Source organism: Odontesthes bonariensis, chromosome 8 (assembly GCF_027942865.1).
Source record: "Odontesthes bonariensis isolate fOdoBon6 chromosome 8, fOdoBon6.hap1, whole genome shotgun sequence".
NCBI classification, from domain to species: Eukaryota; Metazoa; Chordata; class Actinopteri; order Atheriniformes; family Atherinopsidae; genus Odontesthes; species Odontesthes bonariensis.
The window spans coordinates 11,535,011-11,557,704 of NC_134513.1; the positions used below are offsets into that span (position 1 = coordinate 11,535,011).

Here is a 22,694-nt window from a genome sequence, read left to right on the forward strand (position 1 = left end):
CCAACAGCAACCCATAAATCAAGCTGCCAAACATGTGATCAGTAGAAGCCTGGAAGCATTAAGGCTGAATGAACAAGAAAAAAAGAAGTTCACTGGTCAATAGGTGATTCATAGGTAATAAATAGGTGATTCATAACTGTAGGGGCTGCACGGTGGTGTGGTGGTTAGCATCGTCGCTTCCCAGCAAGAGGGTTCCAAGGTTCTGGGGGCTGTCTGTGTGGAGTTTGCATGTTCTCCCTGTGCATGTGTGGATTCTCTCCAGGTACTCTGGCTTCCTCCCATCCAAAAACATGAATGTTTGGTTAAATGCTGATTCTTAATTGACCTCGTAAGTAAGTGTGAAAGTGCATAGTTGTTTGTCTCGTTCGTCTGTGTGGCCCTGTGATGAGTGTACCCCGCCTCTCGCCCAGTGAGAGCTGGAACAGGATTGGATTAAGCGGGCATCGAAAATGGATGGGTGGATAGCTAAAACTGTGTGTAAGTAATTTGTCTTTTATGGCATGGGAATGAATTTCAAATGTACCTTCATCAGATCTGATCCAACAGGCTACTTTGTTTTAAACCCATGACATATGTGTATGCACAGTGAAAGTTGCATGATATGTTCCAAAGTCCTGTCTCATTCCTATTCAAACTTCTTCAAACTCTTGCAGCTTCTGGCTCTCAATCACTTACCAGGTGACGTCAGTTAAATCTATGACAGTTTAGTGTTTGAGCCTCAGGCAGGAGATGTGGACATGCTCTTGTTTGAATATAAGTTTACAAAGCACCATATGCAACTACTGAAATTATTCAATCACTCAAACATACAAAGAGTGAGTACATTCTGTGCAGAAGGTTTCTTTTTCAGAAATGAGAACAAGGAAAGTTTTTTTTTTTTTAACGGAGATGTTTATTTAGACAACTGAATGCATGCCAGAAAGAGCTGTGTTACAGCCACGGTAACTCCCAGCTCTCTCATATTTCTTACTCTTGAGGGCGAGACAAACTCCTGAGTGTTGGAACACTTTCTGCTCTAATTTATTGCATTGACACATTACTCTTGTCAGGTATTGAGGAGTGGGGGAGACGGGAGGTGCTGTTGTTGAATCAAAGATAGAGGAGCTTGGATCTTCAACAGCTTTGGCCAGAGTATCATAAGTTGTTAATATCACTGTTTTGGCAAAAGGACAAAAACTAATTCACACTTTGCTTTAATTAAGGGAATCTTACCTCTCACACAAAACACGTAAAAAGACAATAGAAAAGATGCACTTATTGTTGGTAGCATTCACATGCAGTATATTGTGTCTTCTCCTCAGACTAGATTTAACATTTTTCTCCACTATTTCTTACAGAGATTCACAGCTAATGTTTTTCAGATTGGGGAATTATCTTACACATAATAGCTACTGGATGAAAAGAAGACGGATGGATCTGGGGAAAAGGAGGGCATGATGAAATGAGTCGCTATGGAAGGCAAAAGAGACAAAATTGTGCTTATCGTTGTCAAAAATGTGGTTAATGAATGCAGCCGTGCTCCTAATCTTAATCAACCCTTACATCCCCAAAAAGGGGACACTTTGACACAATTCTAACACAGTTGGTCCATCAAAGCATTTTTGTTGCTGCTGCCATGGTTTCTCCAATATACTGATGAGCGAAAAATACCATAATATCAAAAATAAATGCAACCCTTTCACAAAACAATGAACAATAAATAATAATCAAGTGGTGCTCTTGTACTGTAAATGTACTGTATATACACAGAGTTACGATTGTTGTATATATGTACACAAAACAAGTGGCAGCCCTGTTTCAGACCGTTTTTTTTTTTTTAGCATAGCCTGAAACTGGGACTTGTGTCCAAATTCAATAGATCCCAGAAAAAGCATCAACATAATAAGTTACACAAAAACCTCGGGAGCAGAGGGGATTATGCACAATAAAGGCTATTATGCTGCCTGCAATTTTTGCCCCAAAAACTGAAGCACATGTTTGGAAAGGAAAGTAAATATGAACGAAAAAAATGTAACATTTAACAAAAAAAAAAAAAGGAGAAAAACAAAGCCTGTGGTTTTCTATAAAATAATTAGCTTATCAAAACATTAATTTGACAACAACATGCACAATGCTTTCCCAGCCTCAGTGGAGAAGGTTATGATGGAGCACTTGATCTGCAGAGTGGCATGACTTTGCTTTTCTTTTTTTTTTTCATGTAACAATACTCCGGTTTCTTTGAAAACAAAATGAAAGTCACCGCTGCAAGTTGTGCGCACGTCAAGGTGATCTGCAACCCTTATCTTTCCTCCTTTAAGGGCGCTGTTGTTGCTCTGCTTGTCATGAAAGACTAGATGATCTTTTCTCCTCAATTCCTCAAAAAATGAGTTTTTAATCCATTCCCATGTACACTAGTTCACATGCACAGGTCAAACGGGACAGTATAATTTCTGCTTCCATAAATGTCCGTGAATCTATCAAGGTTTCCACAACTGTCCTCTCAGCACATTAAGTCCATTTGCTTGCCGACAAATACCTCACTAAACATTTCTGTCCCAGTCTTATTTTAGTAGCTTATGTACAGGAGGAGGCTGAAGTGTCTGCCAAGCAGTATCCTAGGCAACCAGCCACATCCTCACGCATTTACAGTTTGCATTCCGGTTTATAAGTCCTCTGATCATCTTTGTATTTTTCACAGGTTATGTGCATTTGTGTGCGTCTTTGAATGAGTACTGTTTACATGTGTGCAGTTCGTGTATTTTTGCCTAAAAACTGTGCTGGATGGTTTCGCTTGTTCTGGCTGCTGCTATGAAGAGGTCACTGATTTCACAACTTATAGCATGAGTTTATGTATTCATGTGGACGCATGACTTTGTGCTTGTGTGTGTGTAGATCTGGTTGAATGTGCGCATCTCTGCACTTTTTCTCAAACGCTACGTGGGGGTCTTTGGAGCTCATGGGTCCTCCTGTTGCGCCCCTTCTTATTTTCCTGCATCCGTCTCCATTTGGCTGTATGCTGGCTGCTCGCCCGAGATCCCCCTGCAACCTGAGAAGCAGCCAAGCCGCTCTGCACCTTCTGGCCATTTTGTGTCTTCTGATTGCTTTTAGGGGTTTGGCCGCCCAGCATACCCAGATTTGTTTGACCTTTCTGCATATTTTGGCTCCGCGTTGGCCCCTCCACTGTTGGAGCTCCAGCCTGAAGCCATGGCCTGCTGTGTGATGGACTGGCTTGCTGCTTCTGAGCAGTGGGGGCAAGAGCTTTGGGCCGCAACGCAGAGCTTGAGCTGGAGCTGATGTCAGGTTTACCCTGACTGTTGGGAGTCTTCACTCTCTTCTGTTTGCGCTCTTTCTTCCAAACTCTGTCGCAAAACTCCTCCACGCTGTTTAGCTCCGGGTGGTCTAACAGAGACAGGAAATCTCTGTACCACACCCTGTGCTTGGCTGAGTGACCTAAGCCACCTCCTGCACTGGAAAGTCCTGGCAGAATGTCGGCCAGTTTCTGGGTAGGGATGACCTGAAGGCTGAGGCGCAGCAAGGGCTGAATGAAGCCGTGTTCGACTGCCTGGCAGTGGTAAACACCTGTGTCAGACTGACTCAGACTGCGGATCAGCAGACCCTGGTCTGTACGCAACACCCTGTCGTCCAGCTTGATCTGAAAAGATGAAGTAAAAAAAAGGTGAGAAATTAGAAAAAGGTTGGTGGACAGGTTGGCCAAACTGTCCATCAACCTGTGAGCTGCATCAAACTGTAGCTCAGTCTGCAGTCTGAGCTACAGTTTGTGAACTTTCCAAGAGAGATCTGTGGAGTGTAGACTATTATTAGTTCCAAGGAACCAAGCAATAATTCGACACTAACTTTAATTTCAGTTGTTATTGTTTTTATACATTTTTTACTTTGACCTCATGTGGAATATGTGTTGTAATAATTTGAACCGCCGGCTTATTTTTTACATTTCCTCATTCAGACAGTCTGAGAGACAAATAACTAAAAGACTCACTGTCCACACACAAATGTCCTTTTTTAAATTTTAAGAGAACTGATTGCTTGGGCAAACAAACAAACAACAGCCCTCAGAAAGCACATCTTCCACCAGGCCAAGGCTCAAGGGGATGGTGATATCTTTTTCTTCAAGCCAAAGAAATAAACACAGAACTCCAAACATCGTCCACATATCTAGAGTTTGACCAAGAGATTCAGCTGCATCTGACGTCCACACAGACAACATCACTGCAAGAAAACTACATCAGTGTCCATATTGTCAACAGAAACTGACCTAGGACAAAAAAACAAACAAACAAACAAAAAACTGCAGGGCTTCCCAGCTGAAAAGTAAAAAAAATGGCACAATAGCAATAGCAATTTGCAATAGCAAAATTATCAAGCAGCTGTCATGGCCAATCAGATATGTGGCTGTGAAGCTGGTCATTTCCTTTCGGATAAACTTGTGAAACTGCTGTGTTTTGCATCTGATAAGCCATTAGACTTGTGGATGTATAGCTCAAATTCACTTCCTGTGTCGTATTTCCATTTCTCACTGGTATTTGAAACAACATGCTCTCAAGGAACAGCTAGAAAAATACAGCCACGGAGCAAATTCTTGCAAAAGTAACCGGTTACGTCCAAGGGTCAAAAGTGAATCTAAACATTCCCACCCAAAGCTTTTTGCCCCTCCAGGTTTAAGAGGATAAAGATTAACAGAGTCATAGGTCATCAGATGATAGGGCAGGAAGTTTATAGCTTTGGGAAGAGAGATGATTTGTCTAAAAAACACTAATTAATGTGAAATAGATAGTTTAGTCTTATTGTGATTTATAATTGTCTAGCTGTGAATGAATCTGTAATGAAAAACCATTCAACAACGATATAGTCGCACACTACTAAGCACAGAATGTACACATTCCATGCATTTTCACATAATTTGAATAAGTTCTTTCTAAAACACATAAACACATACAAATACAGACCTCTTGCTTGCGATCATCGTTGGACCTCTGCAGCTGCCAGTAGATGAGCGCTCTCTGAGACTTGGAGCTGCACTCCAGAAACATGCTGCTGTTCTCCACACCAAACACACTTCTGTCCTCCACGCTGCCTGCAATGCCATCCGTATCATCTGAACAAACCAAAAGTCAGAGAGGTGAGACTTTTGTGGCATGTATAAGAGACAGAAAATGTGCGTGTGTTTGTGTGCGGCCTTTTGATTACCGTGATGCTGAAGATCTGAGCACTGGGAGAGAGGATCCCCATTTCTGATGTCTTGTCGCCTGGTTCTCCTGTGGATGAACCACAGTCAAAGTGAATGTAGGTGGTGAAAACTAAATACTAATTTAACACATTTAGGTATCCGATTTAAACACATTGAGTACATAATGTGTGATATTCTCTGTACTGTTTGATTTGAACCACTAGGGGGCAATATTATGCCTTGGAGAAAAGGAGCATTTATGCAACCTTTACTCCACTGCTAAATTTATTTTGGACGAAAAAAGAAAAAAAAAACACAAAACCCTGGAAGAATGAGAGAAACATAAATCTGCTGAACAGTGAGATGCTTTGCTTCATTGCTGTCCAATGAGCCGTAATTATGAAACACATGCTGAATTGTTTTTCCCTTGAAAAACCTTGTAAAAAACAGGCTCGACCTTTGTCCTCTCTATGAAATTCCACTGTGTCATTTGTTTTTTTTTACTATGACAGCAAGGCATTTTCATTGTCTGGTTTTTACTGTCTAGCTACGAAGATATCCCTTGCTCTGAGCTGCCATGGTTTAAAACTGTTGACAGGCTGACAAATGATGTAATAGTGAGCCGAACATGAGGGCTGGACAGAATGGAACAGAGCAGGTAGAGAAAAGTAGAGAAGAAAGACTTGAATAAAGTGGTTAGTTTGCACGAGCGTATTCTACAAACTATTACAATTTATACCCTCTCCTTATAACTGCTTTGCTAATAATATTAGCTTATATACACTTCCTTTTCCCTCTTTTTCTTGTCCATCCTCTGTGCATTTCCTGAGCTAACATTCCAGTCTTTTTGGCTGTCTGAGCACGTGCAGAGCCCAGTGTCTGGTTTTCGTTCTGCGAGGGAAAATATTTTCAGTGTAGATGAGAGCTGAGAGGAGACGGTTCTGGCCTTTAACCATGGGGTGTGCCACCACCTCTATAACCCTGCCAAGCTGGAGTATACCCACTGGCCTACTTCTGTTGGTGTGAGAAGTTCTGGATGAATGAGATGCAGGGGTGTAGTGCTATGTTTGTGTGAGGGCTGAAGTGGTCAGCCTAAGCCTGCTGGTTACAGCAGAGGGTAATTTGAGGGTGTGTATGTTCATACCTCCCGGCTGCGGGGTGAAGCGGTCAGACAGCTCCTGTTGGTTATAATTTAGTGCATGTGAGCTGGTGGTGTGTGGATGTTCATGTGTGTCTGTATGTGTGTGTGTGCATCCTGACAGTGGGGTGATGGATTCACAACTCAGAACAACTGCTACGCTGGCGGGAGCACTAACCCAGGTTGCTGGATTGTATTTCTTGGAATGCAAACTTGTGCATATGTGTTTTTAATGACTGTATTTTGTGCCTGGGTAATATCCTGATTACTTCCATGTTTGGGTGTGTTGGCATGCGTCATATATCTGTGTCTAATTTTTGGATAGACTGTAATTGCTAATAGGCCAGTGGAGGTCTGTAGCTACAGAAACAAGGTATTACATCAGGGCAACTCAACTTTTTAAGGCCAACTGCATCAGCAGAATGCAGGTGTACTGATAACTCCCAGGTGTGACTATAACATTATCACAAAAGCAAGGTCTTGCTGAGAAAAGAGCAATGCAGGCTCAGTAAGCCCTCTGAGGATAAATAAATCTAAAGGAAGGGCGTTAAATGCATCCAGGGTCCTACCTCTTGGCGGTAGGAAAGTATCTCGAGCATTCAGCACCATCCCAGGCGCAATAAGGATCTCTGGCCAGGCAGCACTCAGCGCAAGCTTTCCCATACACCTCACAACGATGTAAAGACATCTGTGATACACCCAGTCCTGAGCCAAGGTACAGCTGTTGCTGTGGGAGTGAAAGAAAAAGCAAAGATGTAAAAATTGAATCCTCCTGTGTGGGTTAGCTGGAAATGTTGCGGCAAAAAAAGGCTTGCTGTAGGTTTAAGTCTCAATAGGCACATGGGATGTCTTTGTTTAGGGATGTCTGTGTCAGGTCAAAGACCCACAACCGCACTTTTATTTGTCTCACTTAGACTTTTTTGATTAATTACGAAGAGTGAAATCAAGTTTTTACCTGCTTGGTGGACAGCTCCATAGCAGTAATGGAAGTAGGCTCCTGTGCAAAACATATAACGACCATTTAACACCACATCTTTGAAATACAGTACGTATTTTTTAATGAGTTGCTTCACAGATAGCTGTTAACACTCAATTTTTAATGTCATACCCTAAAGACAGTCATCTCCTCCAGCACAACCTCCTCTAAATCATGCCAGCTCTCTCTAGGGATTGTCACCACCTTCAGCACTGTTCCCATATCTGAAAGACAACAAACAAGCACATGTAATAAGTGTACATACAGTCCTCTGTGTTGATCAAATGTAAACTCTCTTTTATCAGTAACTTGGTGGCTTGCAGTTCTGTGCAATCCTGAATAGTTGAGTACCCCTAGCTGTCTTCATTTTTATCATTGTGCTTCAGACTCATGGTCAGTCTCCACCACAGCTCATACAATTTGTTTAAATTAAAGTTTGTTATTACTGTTTGGAATTTAAAGCAAAGAGAAAACAAACAAACTAACAAAAAAATTTGCTGGCCACCATTAATGCTCTACTCAGGAACTCACAGTGCTCTGGGAATTGCTGTGGTCAAGCAAGCTTGAGAAAGAATGAGGAGATAGAGCAGCAGTCATGAGAAAAATGGGAAAAGAGCAGAGAGATAAACTGTTTTTTTTTTTTTCTGATTGTTTCGCAGCAGCTATATGCTAAAGCACCAAACAAACTCCTTAAAACAACCCTGTAGGAAGGTGCAAAATTGCCAGGATTTGTGTGAATGGAACTGAAGCTCACTCCCTCCTTTAAACAGGCCTGCAGCAGTAAGAGAGCTTTTTACTTTTTTGGTTTAATTTGCTGAATATTCCCGGGACCCTTTTTTTTAACTGTCCTGATACTTTTCGTCAAAATGAGTCCATTATTTATTTACGGTTTTAGTCCCACACATTGAACTATGTGTGTGTGCCTTATTTATAGTCTAGATCTTAGACTTAGATCAAAATCTATTGTTAGAGCTTTGTAATATGATGAAACATAAAAAATTAGTTGTCTCTATTTGCCAACACGTCAAAAAAAAAAGCTTTTATTTGACCAAATTGGCATGAAAACTAAGAATACCTGTGCCAATGAACATAACATCGTACTGCCCGTCCTCTGCTTCCACTCTGTCCACCACCAGCTGAGAAAACTGGTAGTCCACATCTGTCCGCACCATGATGGGGCGTCCCCCTATTGGATGCACTGGGTTGTACATGGCAGGGTGACCCCTTGCGAAGGTAATGACATCATCAGGAAGGTCCTTAGTGGAGTCAAACCCACCAAATGTCTTGCTAGGGCACTGAGATTGGGTCAAGAAAGAACAAATTTAAGAATGTGAACCTGCATTATGCATAGTCATTCTGCAAGTGTGACTTTGTCTATTGATCATTCAGTGCATTAGCCTAAAGTTTAAGGTTTGTATATCAAGACTCACAGTGCCAGGGCGAGGGTAGGGCACCCTCCCTTGGAATGGCACCCACTGGTAGGTGGGTCCATCTCTGTGGGCGTAAGGACCCAGGAAGACCCTCCTGATGTCTGCCATGTTATACATACACACTGCTGAGCCTTTGAAGATGTTACTGTGGAGGGAGAAAGAAATGTGGAAAGGGTGAAATAGAGAAAGAAAAAAAATGAGGAGAAGGAAAAAGTGGAATAAAGACAACTGACTAACAAGGGGGATTCATAAATGATTGGTCACAAGACAGGGATTAGGAGCTTGTGAAATACTGAGGAAAGACAACAAAATGACCCTTCATAGTACAAAGAGAGGGGAGCAAGGCTGTCATTATCTAAGTACAGGAATGACAGATTGGAACTTCTCTCTGATTGCTTCCAGCCTCTTGAGAACAGACAGGAATTTGGGCACGCCACCAGCCAAACAGGAGACCTGGTTTAGAGCGTATTTGAAATCCCCTCCAGTATTTTTGCGAGCCCTTGCTTGAGCCAGATGGATTTTGCTTTCTTTATCCAGACGAGATTTGAGCAGGCAAGGTCGAACGGTTGTGTGAAAAAAGGGGACATTACATGGATTTTCTTTCAATTTACACTCTGTCCAGGTCAAAAGGATGATAATAGTATGAGCTCTGACTCGTCTAAGTGAAGATATTGGGACATTCACATAAATATTCTAAGATTCCACATGAGTTAATAACATAATGCCGTGGAGATTTTGACAATGTTAGCTGGCTGTGTGTAATCTGTGTTCTCTGTTGAGTTCATTAACCTCTGACAATGTATACCAAGATGTATTTCATAAGTTTAAGAATAAATAACTTGTTTTGTTTTATTAATTATTTAAAAAAAATTCAAGCTTGTTTGTTAACTTTCCTAGAGTCACCTTTTAACAGATGGCACATTTTGATTTGGGCAGCAAATCTGCAATTGCAGGGACCAAATGCTTCAATAAGATTCAAGATGTCCTTTGTCTTGCTGACTGCAATGGGAAGTTGTATCAGACTAATTAGGGATGTGGCTGGCATACACACATCTGACAATATTCACCAAAGCATGGAAGATGAATGGATTAGCATTTGAAAATGTTAATTACAGAGAAATTCAATTAACTCCAGGGGCAAGAAAAGACACTCCAGTATCTGTGCTTAGGAAGAAGGTCGACTATGTATTTGTGCCCATACACACACGCACACTTAGAAGGAGACGGGTGTGTGAATTCAACCCTAGAAAAATGTACACACACATACACACAGACATCGGAGCACAATCAAACATTGATCTGTCAGTAGCAGCTTCTCTGTGCCTCATTAAGCAGTGATATTAAAAGCTGGTTCCTCTGAATCTCTGCTCTATTCATCTCTGAAAACCGGCCACTTAGAAAAACCAATTAAACCACTCTAATTCCTCAATGCCCTATAATTGAATTTTAAAGTGCACACATGTGTCTGTGTGTGTGCGGCAGACATGCAGATACGTGGGTGGACGCCCGCCAAAGTGCACCAAGCTCTCGGTTTGAATCCAATCCAGAAATCGGAGAAAAGCCATAAAAGTCCGGTGATGCGAGGCGCCTGTCCATACGCGTTAGCTCGCACTGCTGTTCTATTCAGCGTGTCTTATCATTCGCTGTGATTGATGGTGAAGTGTTTGTCCTCTTTTCAAAGCACTTTGCACAGAGCACTGGACAAAAAATACCTCCTCCTCCTTCCCAAATGCAAATTCATCATCATCATGATAAGTGCCACCATCTGTGCCATTTCGGCTCTCTTATCTGCCCTTCCTTATGCCTTCACCTCTCCACATGCTTCGACAGAGCCACACCCGGCCTCTGAAAACCCCATTCACGGCTGGGGCATTCCTGCTAAGTGAATATCATGTTTCTCTTGCTCCCTCCTGCTCCCTAATCTGATTTCCCTACAAGACTGCCAGGGTTTCAATGAAATAGGGGACAGGTAGTGAGGAATGGGGCAATCGGATAAAAGCAATCCCAAAGCTGAGACACGGGGAGGGTTTCCATCTGAAAAGAAAGCAACCATAGGACACCTGTAAGTGGATTACAGGAGCACTGTCTGGGAATTTGACGGCGGCACACTTGGTTGCTCGCATGCTGCGGTGTCGTTTAAAATGCCTCGGAAATTAGATTTCTTAAAAAAGATGAAATAAAGGATGTGAAAAGAATGAATTCTTGAAAGGAGATATGGAGCATGTGTTTTTCAGATACAGAGAAAATAGCTTGTTCAGGAGATATACCCAATAAAAAATACTGCATATCCTTCTGATCTCCTAGCAACAAATCAACAAAACAAATATGACACAACCAGCGTCTGTCACGCTATTTGAGAATTTGAGCCCTCGCAAAATACTCTTGAGGTCAATATGTAAAAAATCTGAACAGGTTTGTACCTGGATGTGGTAAATACAGCGTAGATAACTGGATTCTTTGGGTCCTTGGAGCTCATGAGAAATACGTCCTCTAAAAATGAGACACAACGATGAGAGAGGGTTAAGTTTTTCCTGCAGTTTTCTAAAGAGGAATGTGAGGTTGTTTTCTCCATATGGAAATGAAGAACACACACTTACGTAGTTCATCAAAGTGTGTGTCAATGCCATTAACCCCAGGGACTGAACACATGAGCCGGGCTTTCAGGAAAGTGGTCCACTTGTTTACAAGGCTCCTGTGGCCTCCCATGTCATTCTGCAACAACATCAAAACATTTCTTTGAGCTCTACGTGTACTTATTTCTGTAACACAATCAGAGTGATGTGAGATATCTTCAAAATCGGTCTTCTCATCGCTTAAAAGACAGAGAGGAAGGATTTTGTTTCACCGTACGTGTTGTTACCTTACACAGTTGTCCTATCCTGGCGATAGTAGCCTTCCCGGTGTGCTCTCCATCCATGGCGTTCTCTTTGAAAAACAGGAAGATCTTGTCGTCTTCAGGGTTGTCACTCTCAGGGATCAAGTGCACGGTTACGAACCTGGGGTCTACGGCAAAAATGTCAGCGTGAGTAAAGCAGAAAAACTTTGCACAGACACATCCAAGGTAACAAAACCACACACAAACATACAAAATGATCATTTTACAATCCGACTTCTCTTGCAACGACAATCTTTTCACCCTGTTTTACACCTTTGAAACCAATCCTGCACCATTTCCTCCAGTCACAGCTCAGTAATAACAGCCGAGCACTTTGCACCACGCTGTTACAGTATCTGACTTTACCTCAAGCGAGCGCTCAAGATCCAAATCCCACATAAACCCTGTCTCTAGACCACATCCTCGCAAACACACATGGCTCTGATTGTCCTGGGTAACGCCTGAATAAATTTATTGTGACTTTAAGCATGAGAGGAAATCAAAGCTAAGCGGAGAAGCCAAGGCCTCAGGGCTGAGATAGCTCTGCAATGAAAGGGGGCATAAGGAGTGAGGAAAAGTGGCCACAGTCACTGAGGCGTCATCGCGCGTAAAACGAGCCTGCGTCTGAAATCTTGGGGGTTAGCTGGGGAGAAACAAGCAGTGCCATGTTACACCTCCATGGACGCTTGGGATATAGAGTAGCTGTGAAAAAGGAGAGTGTGGCCAAAGTGGGAAGGAGATTTATAAGTGCTGTGCGGGTGCGAGACCTCTGGAATGAATCATGTGTACCCCACACAGGCTTTATATGGTGAATATGTGCCGTTAAATCTCCGAGTTCATAAATTCATCTGAGCATGCGATCTCATACAAAAACAGGCTGCTGCTGCTGATGTTGCCAACCACTGAGGTCATTCCATTCATCACATTTGATTCTCAACAAAAGGCCACTTTGTACAAAGGAAGCTTTAATCCAAGGTCTATATGAGTGAGGGGGTATTAAAAGGTGAAGACGTGTAAATAAAATCCAAATCCACCAAAAAAAAAAAACTACCAATGTCAAAACTACCATTTAACCCTAAATCCTATTACAATAATATGCTATTACAGGTTCATTCCCAAGTTTCTCTCTTGTTACATTTGAGGACCATGTAACCTTGTTGATAAAGGCTCGATAGAATATCACCTCCCCAGTAATCCATGCAATTACAAACCCCTCTTTGTGAGGAAGGAGCTGGATTTTGCAAAGCCGAATGACTACAATCCCCAGCGTATTTGTTTGAACAAGGTGAAAGATCGATGGGGATTAACGCCCATAACAAAGACTTCTCCTTTTTAAATGGCCCATATTAATATGTCATAGTGATCAGCACTGCAGAGACCAGTGTTTGTGAGTTTTGATGGTGTTGAGGGGGAGGCGGATGGTTGTGGAGAGTTGGGAAGAATTTGACCCCGCAACAGGAAAACAGCTGAGAGCGGATTAGTTCTGTGGGAAAAAGGGGAAAAAGGGATGGCACAGCTTGAGGGAAAGGTTCAAATCGACCTTTTGTGGCTCCCTAAGTCCTCTGCGGTGCCGAAAGATAGCCAGACAGACTGAACAGTCAATAACCCTCACTTCAGCTCTAATCTTACAAGCACAGGCAAATCCACAGACTTTGTGAATGGGCTCTGATATCTGATGTCTGCACATGAATGGAAATGATCAGAGACTTGAGGCCTGGAGGAAAATTTAAAGCTTCAAAGTCTGATGAAAAGCTCAACAATGTCTTTTCTTCAAATAATGACCAGTGATATACTTCTACTTTGAGTTTTTACCGAAAAGGTGTAAGTGCACAGCACCTGGCAGTGAAGTTTGTTTTGTGAAAAATGACGAAACGACTCAGTAAAAAAAAAAAGAACAAATAAAAACAGATCAAAGCTGGATAAAGCACAACAACAAAACCAAAACAATGACAGTGTTTCAGAAACCGAAAAGAAACAGAAAACATTTCATAAAATCGAATGGTGAAGCAGAAATAAAAAAAATCTGAAAAAAACAAACAACTGATAAATAAATAAATCATTTTATAAATACATAAACTGGAGAGAAAACTAAACCAAAAATAGAACATTTCAATAAGAAGCAAAGCACAGAAATATTTAACAAAACACAAGATAAAATTTCTTTTTTCGAAATGTTGTGTTAGGTGAAAATATATATTTTTTGTTTTATATTTGTTGTTTTCTGAAGTACTTTTGTGATTTAAAAAAAACCCAAATCCTACTGTTTTTTTTCTGTTACTGGGCTTACTTTAATACTTTTTGGGATATTTGTTTCATTGTAGTGTTTTCTGATATTTTGTGAAATTTGGTTTCGTTTGAGAAATCTACAGAAATTGTGTTGGATTTCATGACATGCTGCGTTCAATGAAAGTTTATCATGTCTTTGGTTTTCTTGTAGTGTTTTGGGAAGTTTTATTGCGTTCTGCTACATGTTGTGTTTTTCTGAGATTTAGTTGCACTTTTTGTTTTTTTATGTGTTGTGATTGTGCTTTGTCCAGTGTTGCTTGGTACTTAAAGGCCACGGTACTAAACATTTTTATCCTCCACTGCAAACAGCCCCTTGAAAACCGGATAACGGCAATGTATTTTAGTGCACAGCATAATCCAGATTTGAACTACTCAATTTCTGAAGAAAAACTACATTTTACCATTCAACCATCTTGAATCATGCTGCTCGGTTCTGATTGGGTGATGATCCCCCAGCGTACGGAAAATAGCGAAGTCCCTTCCCATGAAATCAGCAGATGTGCCAGAGTATAGCTCTCCATCTGCCAGCGAGAGGTGATAGTCAGGAACAAATGACCAGCTCCAAAGTGAATGTATACTTCCTGGAACTAATAAAGGCAGCGATCAAACTCACCAATCAGAAGTGAGGCTGAGAGCATTTTGGGGTCATAGGGGCTTTTCCCGCGGCCATTCTCAAATAGTGAGGCCAGTCGAAAGATGTTGTCCTGCGGGTGGAAAGGGTCAAAGCTCAACGTGAGGCCAATGAAAGCCACATTAAGCCTGGTTAAAAGTACCTTTATAGCTTGTGCCTCAAGTTACAATGTATTCTCATTATAGCATGCTATTTTGGGCTGGGATGTAAAACAAATTCAGCCTGACATGAACTATGAGTAATGTCTTCTCTTTTTTTTCTCTTCCTTTTAACACTGCTGACTTTTGGCATTGGCCATAGCAGTTTCTGCAACAGTGAAACAGAAAGATGTATAAATAATGAGGAGGAAAGTAGGATCATAGAAGACATTATCTGCAACATCTCTGAATGCATTAAAAGTAACACAAGAGAGACCCAGCTTATTCACTTCCTGAAAACATCACTTTAAGCGCAAGTGAACTTACACAGGGTCAGCTATACTTAAAAACTACATGGTGCAAACCCTCCATCCACTCCCCATTGTCTGTTTGCAGAAACCATGCTGGTACACTGATTAACCTGTGGACCTGTATCAAGATGACTGATTAAACTTTTATGTAGAAGGGAGGTTGTTTAATATCCAACAGCTGTAATTGAACAATGAGTTCAGCCATTCTCCCCACTTCTTTACACAAAAGAAAACATTGATGGGAAGAAAATCGATGAAGTGAATATACACTGCTGTGAACATGTGTGCATTTTCTCTCTCATCAGTTTACAATAGCACTGCTCTCATATTTCATGGCAGTTCAATTAAGATCTAAATAATCTTGTGCATATATATTACTTCTTAAAACCCCACAACATGTAGATACATTAAAGCAGCAAATGTATTACCTCTGCTCTCTTGCCCATTTCCAGATAAGAACAGATGGGGTGGAAGGCGCCCGTGCCACAGATATACAGATGGGTCTGGTTGTACGGTTGAAGGACCCGGATGAAGTTAGAACACTCTTTCTGCAAAATAAATAAAGAAAAGGAACAGTAAGCTTCAAAGCTACTGATAATTGTACTCAACAAGACAAACAGCTGGCAAATAGATTTGAATACATTTTGCAAATGCGATAGCTGTCTCTGTTTATGTTGTAATCCTAACGGGTGTGGCATATTGTACAGTCTTCCAAAGAAAATGAAACTTTGTGGAGGTTTATGAAAGAGCTTGCATATGTTAGCAGCTTCTCACTCTGCCAATTTGCTATATCATGAGGTTGAAATTAAGTTTTATCCTTTACAAAAATAAAGTTGACATGTAGAATTTTTTGATGTGATTCAGCTGAAAATATAAACTAATAGAACGGAGAGAATAATAGGGCTTCGAGAAAAGCGTTGTTGAAATTGCATTTTAAGCAGGGACTTTCCAGTTGGTTTGGAAAAGACAAAGATATCCCACCTGTAAGCCAAATCAGGCAAATCTGCCACAGATCTTTTAATGATCCGTCTGAATTTACCAAGGGTATTTGGATTGGCTCTCTGCTGCATGTTGATAGTCCCAGTGGTGTAAGACTGTTTATTAGAGTGCTAATCAATGGGATTGGTTAATGTAGGAGGATTATTAGCAGCCTTGAGGAGCTGATTTGGGCACATGTGTTTAAAAGATTAGGCTGGGGTTCGGCTAATTATAGCTACATGCTGTATATCTACCTAACAAATAAGGTACACATTTGCAAGGGGATTTGGCATTGCAGCACACATCACATCACATTACATGACAGCCAAATTACCCCTTTTCTCTTTCTCGCTTCAACACGAGTATCAGCTCTAAAGCTCACACTTTGATGATGTGATGATGTCCCTCTATGAGACACAAATGGATGCAGGGCATAAAGTTGAAGTGATGACATTTTCCAGCTCAGCTTAAATCGACTGGGATCACAAACTGCAAACCTTTTCCAAAATCCAGAATTTTATGCTATTATTCAAAAGGGCAGAAACTTTCAGCTCTGTCTGTTTCTTTTCCCCAGTAATCTGCTTAAGGGGAAAGTTTGACATTCTGATTTGGTCTCTTGCAGAGATTTGGATGTAAAAAACGAGACCACTCACTGTTAGCTCAGTCTGAAGCAAACAGAGTGAGAAAACTGCTGGCTAGCTCAACTATTTTGTAAGCTTGTTTGGCACTACCCAAAGGTTAAATAAATCAGTCTAAAGACTCACTGTTTTAATATGATGAAAACATTGTCATAGCATTTTTTCATTTATTTCAACTATATTACATCTTTCTACTATACGTGCTATCATTGACCCACTTTTTAAAAAAGGTCAACACACACTATTCATACGACTATTGCTGAGTTCACTGAGAAGGACTAAACGTACACGATGTCTTGCAGCTGACTCCAACCCTGCACCAAACTGTTCAACTTAATGACTTTACCCTCTGAGTTTCCTACAGTTGAACTGTGGGAGCGAATGTCCCTCTTCAAATCATTCTCACGCCCTGATTATATGCATTTCATCAACGACTATAAAACCCTCTAGGGTCAGCTCTGTTAAGGACTTTACATGGCTGTCTAAGTTGGACTCATTAGCTATGTGGTAGGTAGGTTGCACCTAAACACCGACAGGCATTAGTTAGGGTCACTCGAGTTCAGCTGTGTGTTGCCCTCAAGTGAGAAATGGGTTCCTCGATTACAAACCATGTCATTATAAGAAAACCAAAATACCCTGAGAGGATAAATGAGTCATTATTGGATCAAATTAATCACTAGCTTTGGAATGGGTATTAATGATCAATCTCCATCAGAGAAATGGGTGGACAGATTTGTAAGTATTAAAGCGAGTTGAGTGAATTTAGGTAAATACTGGGGTCTTTGTGTGAATCCAGAAAATGTAGGAAAAGTACTGGATTATTATGATTTGTCTGTAATAGCTGGGAAGCCAATCGGGAATGACATCAGGCATTTCAACAAGAAGTTACAGTCGAGTTCCCAAACTCTTGATTCACCAAATCAAAATGCAACAACACAGGCCATGTTACAGTCACTCTACTAAGGAAAGTGATAAAGACCTCAGGCATTTTGTGGGATGGGGAGGGGTTGGGGGGGCAGCTGTTACATTTGCTCTGTGGCTATAAATTGTGGTTTGGAGAAATGCATCACTTCGGGAGCTCTGAATGCTTTAGTAATGTCCTAATCAAGGCCTCTCCCGGTGCAGTACTCTGTGTCTGCTCGCACCGCCTCATTTTCAAGGGTAAACATTTTCACAGCACGCAAATACCTCATCACTGTATTTTTTTGTGATTCTTTGCTGCCGGAGCGCATTCTTTCCACTGTGCGACAGAGTGTAGGTGTAGTGCTGACCCAGCACGTGACTTCGAGTGAAACACGAAAAAGCTGGTATTGAGCTGGACCCCAGTGGAACCTCTGATTTGAAATGATGAATGTAATTCTGGATAATCCTGAAACCCTGCAGCCCTGAACTCGAGACTCATCCAGCCATGAAATTGAGATCAGATACAACACGGAGATAAAAGATAAGATACACCAACAGCAGTGTGCACACAAATAAAGTCAGTAGCAGTATGTGCTCAAGCAGAATTGGGCATGTGAGCTAATATGTCACACCAGATAAGAAGAACTCAAACAAAACACTCCCACATAAATACGCACACACATGCACAATCCCACGAGGCAGAAACATAAACATACTCCAAAATTTAAACAGTACACCAGAGAAGCAAATGACCTCTGCATTATTGTCCGTGTGCCATTGCCACACTGTGTGTACCTTACTGTGACTGAACATCTGCCACAGAGTGAGTGTTCGTGTGTTTAGTTGTCATTGGAGAATGACCCACAGAGAGCACGATGTGAGGTGAAATGGAACACAGCTTTTATCAGAGTTAATTTTCTTCCTTTTCAGTCCCATTGTTCCATTAAAACTGCTGGGCACAGACGGCTATGTCTGCTATATATTGTAATTACGACATTTCTGAGAAAATCCCTCACAAAGTTGAAGAAAAAGAAGCTATTTGCATTGGTTAACAAAAAAGGGAAACACCACATGGAAGAGCTCAGACCTTGATGACCTCATGAAAGAGGACTTACCCCGAGGTCTTTTCCTGCCCACTTGCATTCATCCCTCTTGGAAGGGGTGGCAGGCCACGCAATCTATGCAAATGAGAGAATGACAAATTAACATTACACTGGAGGTGGGGAGGAGGACTAACATGTCACTTCAAGAAACGAATGCCTGAAGGCAGTGAGTCAATTCCAATTTAATGAATTTCGGTTTATCATGTTTAAAATAAATATTTCCTTGTTAACTCAGTTCCTTAATCCTCTTTGCATTCTTGTTGATACCACCAAAATAGTCATACGTGTTGATGTGATAAATAAGGGACAGCCTTTTAAAACGAATGAACAAAACATAAGGATTTATTCATTAGAAGGTAACAAAGTCTTCAAAAATATAGCTAATTTATGTAAAATCAAAGGAAATGTGTTCAAATATAAATCCAATATGAATGTGCTGCATTTGCTTAGTTAAAATAGTCATGTTTTATGTTAAAATTTAGGCATTACAAAAAGTTGAACTCCCTCCCCGGGTTGCATAAGGTTGTACTTTTCCCTTCAAATTTGAAGAAAAAAACATGGTTCTGAAACTTTGTTTTGGATGAGATAGGTCTCACTGTCATCCATCTGTGGCCCCTTGTGTCACATGAATTTTAAACCCACATGGAGAGTATGAGTGTGTGATTGTGTGAGCTGTAATAAATAAGGGAATGATTATATACTCAAATTTGGGGAAAGACAGAGCTCAGTTCTTTTTTCTTTGCTTCTGGCCACACAGATGTTGACAGACAAAGGAAATGTATGCACATGCGTGTCCATGTATTATTTTTCCTTTATGATACTCACAGATTATTGCTTTACTTTATCTCTTCTTAGATTAGCTGAGTTCTGCTGTCACGGGAATATGCATTGTACATTCTATGAAAACTACATTAGGTTTGATTATTCCCCGCTTTTTGGTCTTTATCTTGTAATGATGCAGAAATTAGAACAAAAGAGCGACAAAAAAGAAAAAAAAGGCACTTACGAGCCTAAGGCAAAGGAATTCGGGGACACGCTCCCTCTCTGCATTGACTATGCATTTTTCAGCACTTTCATTCCCTTGTGCAGCTCTCTACAGCCTACAGGCAAGTCTGTGTCAGTGTAGTGTGTCTATGATAGCAGCCCCAATCAGATAAAAAGACTGTTAACCTAGTCCAGGTGGAGTAATGGAATTATGAACAGCCGTGTCTGGACCAAGACAGACAGTGGGAGGGATAGAGGCAGGAGAGAAATAGATGGAGTAATGGATTCCAGAGGCGAGGGCAGCAGACAGAATAGAAGAGGAAACTTGACTTTATTTAACCCCGACAAACATAACCAAAATTTTGTTAGAGAGTAAGGCATCTCAGTTTAACCTGTTTGTGGTCCCTGTTGATATTGACGAGGTCAAAAGAGAAGATGTGGTCCTCCGCTCCAACCAGTAGCCTCCCTCGCTCTTCATCCAATAGGAAAGTGTCGTAGCTTGAACTGTTGGCCAACCCATTGAAGGTGATGAGGTTACTGGATTCTAACATTTCTGAAAAAAGAGAAGAACAAGGTGAAGGAAAACACTTCCTAATAAACAGTGAATATTTGAACAGTGCACGTTTGGCTTGTTTTGCTGACAGCATCTAAATATGTATATGTAATGTTTTCCTGATCATGATGCCCTGATGTAAGAAATTACAATCAAGGAAATTTCATGTTTCCTTAAGCGCTTCACACGAACAATTCCACACACTTGAATGCAGACACATGTCAATCACATATGCCGTGAGACATTTAAAGTGAACACAGCATGTCCCAATCAGGGACACAGTTCAAACTGTTCAGCCGTATGATTGACTGAATAATTCATACAAAGTCAGGAGCAGTGGAGACATTTTGTGTAAGGAAGTATGTGTGGGTGTGTGCGCATATCTGCAAATAGGTTTTTATGTAAATCAACATTAATGAGTCTGTGACTGCACATGTACTTCTGAACAGAGTTTCATTCAGGGTGTACAGAGTCTTCAGGTATGAGCTGACAACATGTGACAAGGCTAAAAGGAAATCAAGACGATATTCTTCATACGGGCAAAAAACAAGCCGGACTGCTAGCAGTCAGTTAAATTTTAACCACTGGAGTTGAATTCCATCAACTTTGAAAGGTTAGCGATCACAAGAGCAATAGTAGTACATTAACAAAGGACATCACTTCCCTCTTGAAAGCAGGTCAACACAGGAATATTTGAAAATCATTTGCAAAACAAAATAACAAAAATGTATTTGTCAAAAAGCTTTTTTTTAAATGTTCAATATAAATTGAGAAAATATATTAATTGTAAATGCTTTTGACCATCATAATTGTTGACTGAAAATGTAATATCATGGCAGCCCTACCTAAAACAAAGAATCAACAGCTGTCTCTACTCCACCATGTATGAGCAATACGCTCTTTCAGAAGTCAGGCCATAAAGAGGTGGAAGCTAAAACTAAATGTTTCAGACAGATGCTCAGGTGAAGCAGCAATGTATGGTATGAGGAAAAAATAAACATTATACCGTGTCAGCCTCTTTCAGCAGATGCCAAACTATTTGGTAACAACTGCGCAGAAGTTTCCACTGGCACAACTTCCTACAGAGTAGCCAGTAAACTTCCAGTGCAGTCTGTGAAAGAGCCAATTTATCTATTGTTCTTCAGTCTGTTAAACTAAAGCTGACGTGAACAGACCACCAAGCTGACTAAACACTTAAATGAAATAACATTCTCCATTTCCAACTTTTCAAATGTGAGTATTTGCTGCATTTCAGCTCAATAAAACCTTGTGAAATATCCGATAGATATAGTCATTGTGGACAATACAAGCTGAGCAATTGCCTTTAATGCTACATGTAGTCAAAATCAAGATTACTTGATCTGTAACTATGTGAAACTAAATTGAATTTGTTAGCATTCTAACTACACAGCATGTGCTTTCAATGTGCACTACAGGTAAAGTACACTGATGCATGAGCCTCAGATCAGACAACATCATCCATCATCATCAGTGTCAACACATAGCACAGACACACATGGACACATGATATAGAAACAAGCAGAACCATACACAAAAACACACTCATACACATACAAGTGTACAGTCCAGAGGGACTGTGATCTCCTTGCTCTCCCTACAAAGCTCTGATTGACGGGCTGCTATAGGAGCCATCTGCGCCCACTCACCCATGTGTAAGATCTTGGACATCTGTGTCCACATAAAATAAAGAACTGATGGAAGGGGAGGTGGAGGAAATAGTATGTCCAACCTCTCTGAGTACGAGTACCACTGGGGTGGACATGGGCTGTGAGAAGGAATGGTCGTCACCTAATAAAGACGGTTGCAGCTCATCTATGTCAGTTGTATTTCGGTTTGAGGCAAAGGAAATGGAGTGGGTGGATGTGGGCATGAATGGAGGTCTGTGGTTGGAAGTTTGTGTGAGTATTTCTACTGTACCACAGATGGGTTGAGCGTATGTGTGTGGGTTTTGGTATGAGTAGGTATCTATTCTACTCTGACCATTCTTTCCACACTGACATTCTGGCAATCACATTTATACACCACCCCTGGAAAGCTACTCTGCAAGGCTCAGAATATGATGACAATGAATTCAATGTGTAAGTACAACTTGCATCCTGACTTATTCACAAGTATGTACATATCTTTTTTAGAACTGTGTTTTATCAAAAGCCCCTAAACAATGAATGTAGTTCATGAGGCATAAAGGCAAACATTCTGAAAAAAATACCTTTTTTTGTTGTTTTATATTCGACAAAGTTATGTTGTGCTCAAGTTGTTTTTTTTTTGTTTTTTTTTGTGATTTTCATTTTCATCACTGTGAAAATCATTTTAGAGTAAGTTGCAGAAACTGAGTGCATAGTTTTTCTGAATTACAGGAACCAACAATACTATAATTCCTGCTTGGTTTTATTTTGTACAGGTGAAGAATCAGACTTGACGCTTCTGTAATAACTACCAACACTTTTTTTTAGATAGCATGATTATGTACCTGAAGAATTTATGGCTTTCCAGATGGGATCTAGAAGCTGGCGGAACTGTACAAGATAACCATCAGATAGTTCATTGCATGTAGGTATTTCTACCT

The 22,694-nt window shown here is 40.8% G+C and overlaps 1 protein-coding gene across 1 annotated transcript in view; it reads right to left on the bottom strand.

Moving 5' to 3' along the window:
• Positions 1–877: 877 nt before the first annotated feature.
• Positions 878–22,694, bottom strand: part of sema3aa (sema domain, immunoglobulin domain (Ig), short basic domain, secreted, (semaphorin) 3Aa) — a 33,159-nt gene continuing 11,342 nt past the window's right edge. Inside the window, exons 2-17 of the mRNA XM_075471711.1 lie at positions 19,947–20,107; positions 18,583–18,645; positions 15,377–15,496; positions 14,483–14,573; positions 14,271–14,390; positions 11,569–11,711; positions 11,306–11,420; positions 11,129–11,198; positions 8,709–8,853; positions 8,354–8,573; positions 7,411–7,502; positions 7,258–7,299; positions 6,872–7,029; positions 5,185–5,252; positions 4,944–5,092; positions 878–3,631 (exon numbers count right to left, since the gene is read on the bottom strand). Coding sequence (XP_075327826.1) covers positions 2,906–3,631; positions 4,944–5,092; positions 5,185–5,252; positions 6,872–7,029; positions 7,258–7,299; positions 7,411–7,502; positions 8,354–8,573; positions 8,709–8,853; positions 11,129–11,198; positions 11,306–11,420; positions 11,569–11,711; positions 14,271–14,390; positions 14,483–14,573; positions 15,377–15,496; positions 18,583–18,645; positions 19,947–20,107 — 2,483 coding nt within the window. The 3' untranslated portion in view covers positions 878–2,905. The remainder of the gene's footprint in view (positions 3,632–4,943; positions 5,093–5,184; positions 5,253–6,871; positions 7,030–7,257; positions 7,300–7,410; positions 7,503–8,353; positions 8,574–8,708; positions 8,854–11,128; positions 11,199–11,305; positions 11,421–11,568; positions 11,712–14,270; positions 14,391–14,482; positions 14,574–15,376; positions 15,497–18,582; positions 18,646–19,946; positions 20,108–22,694) is intronic.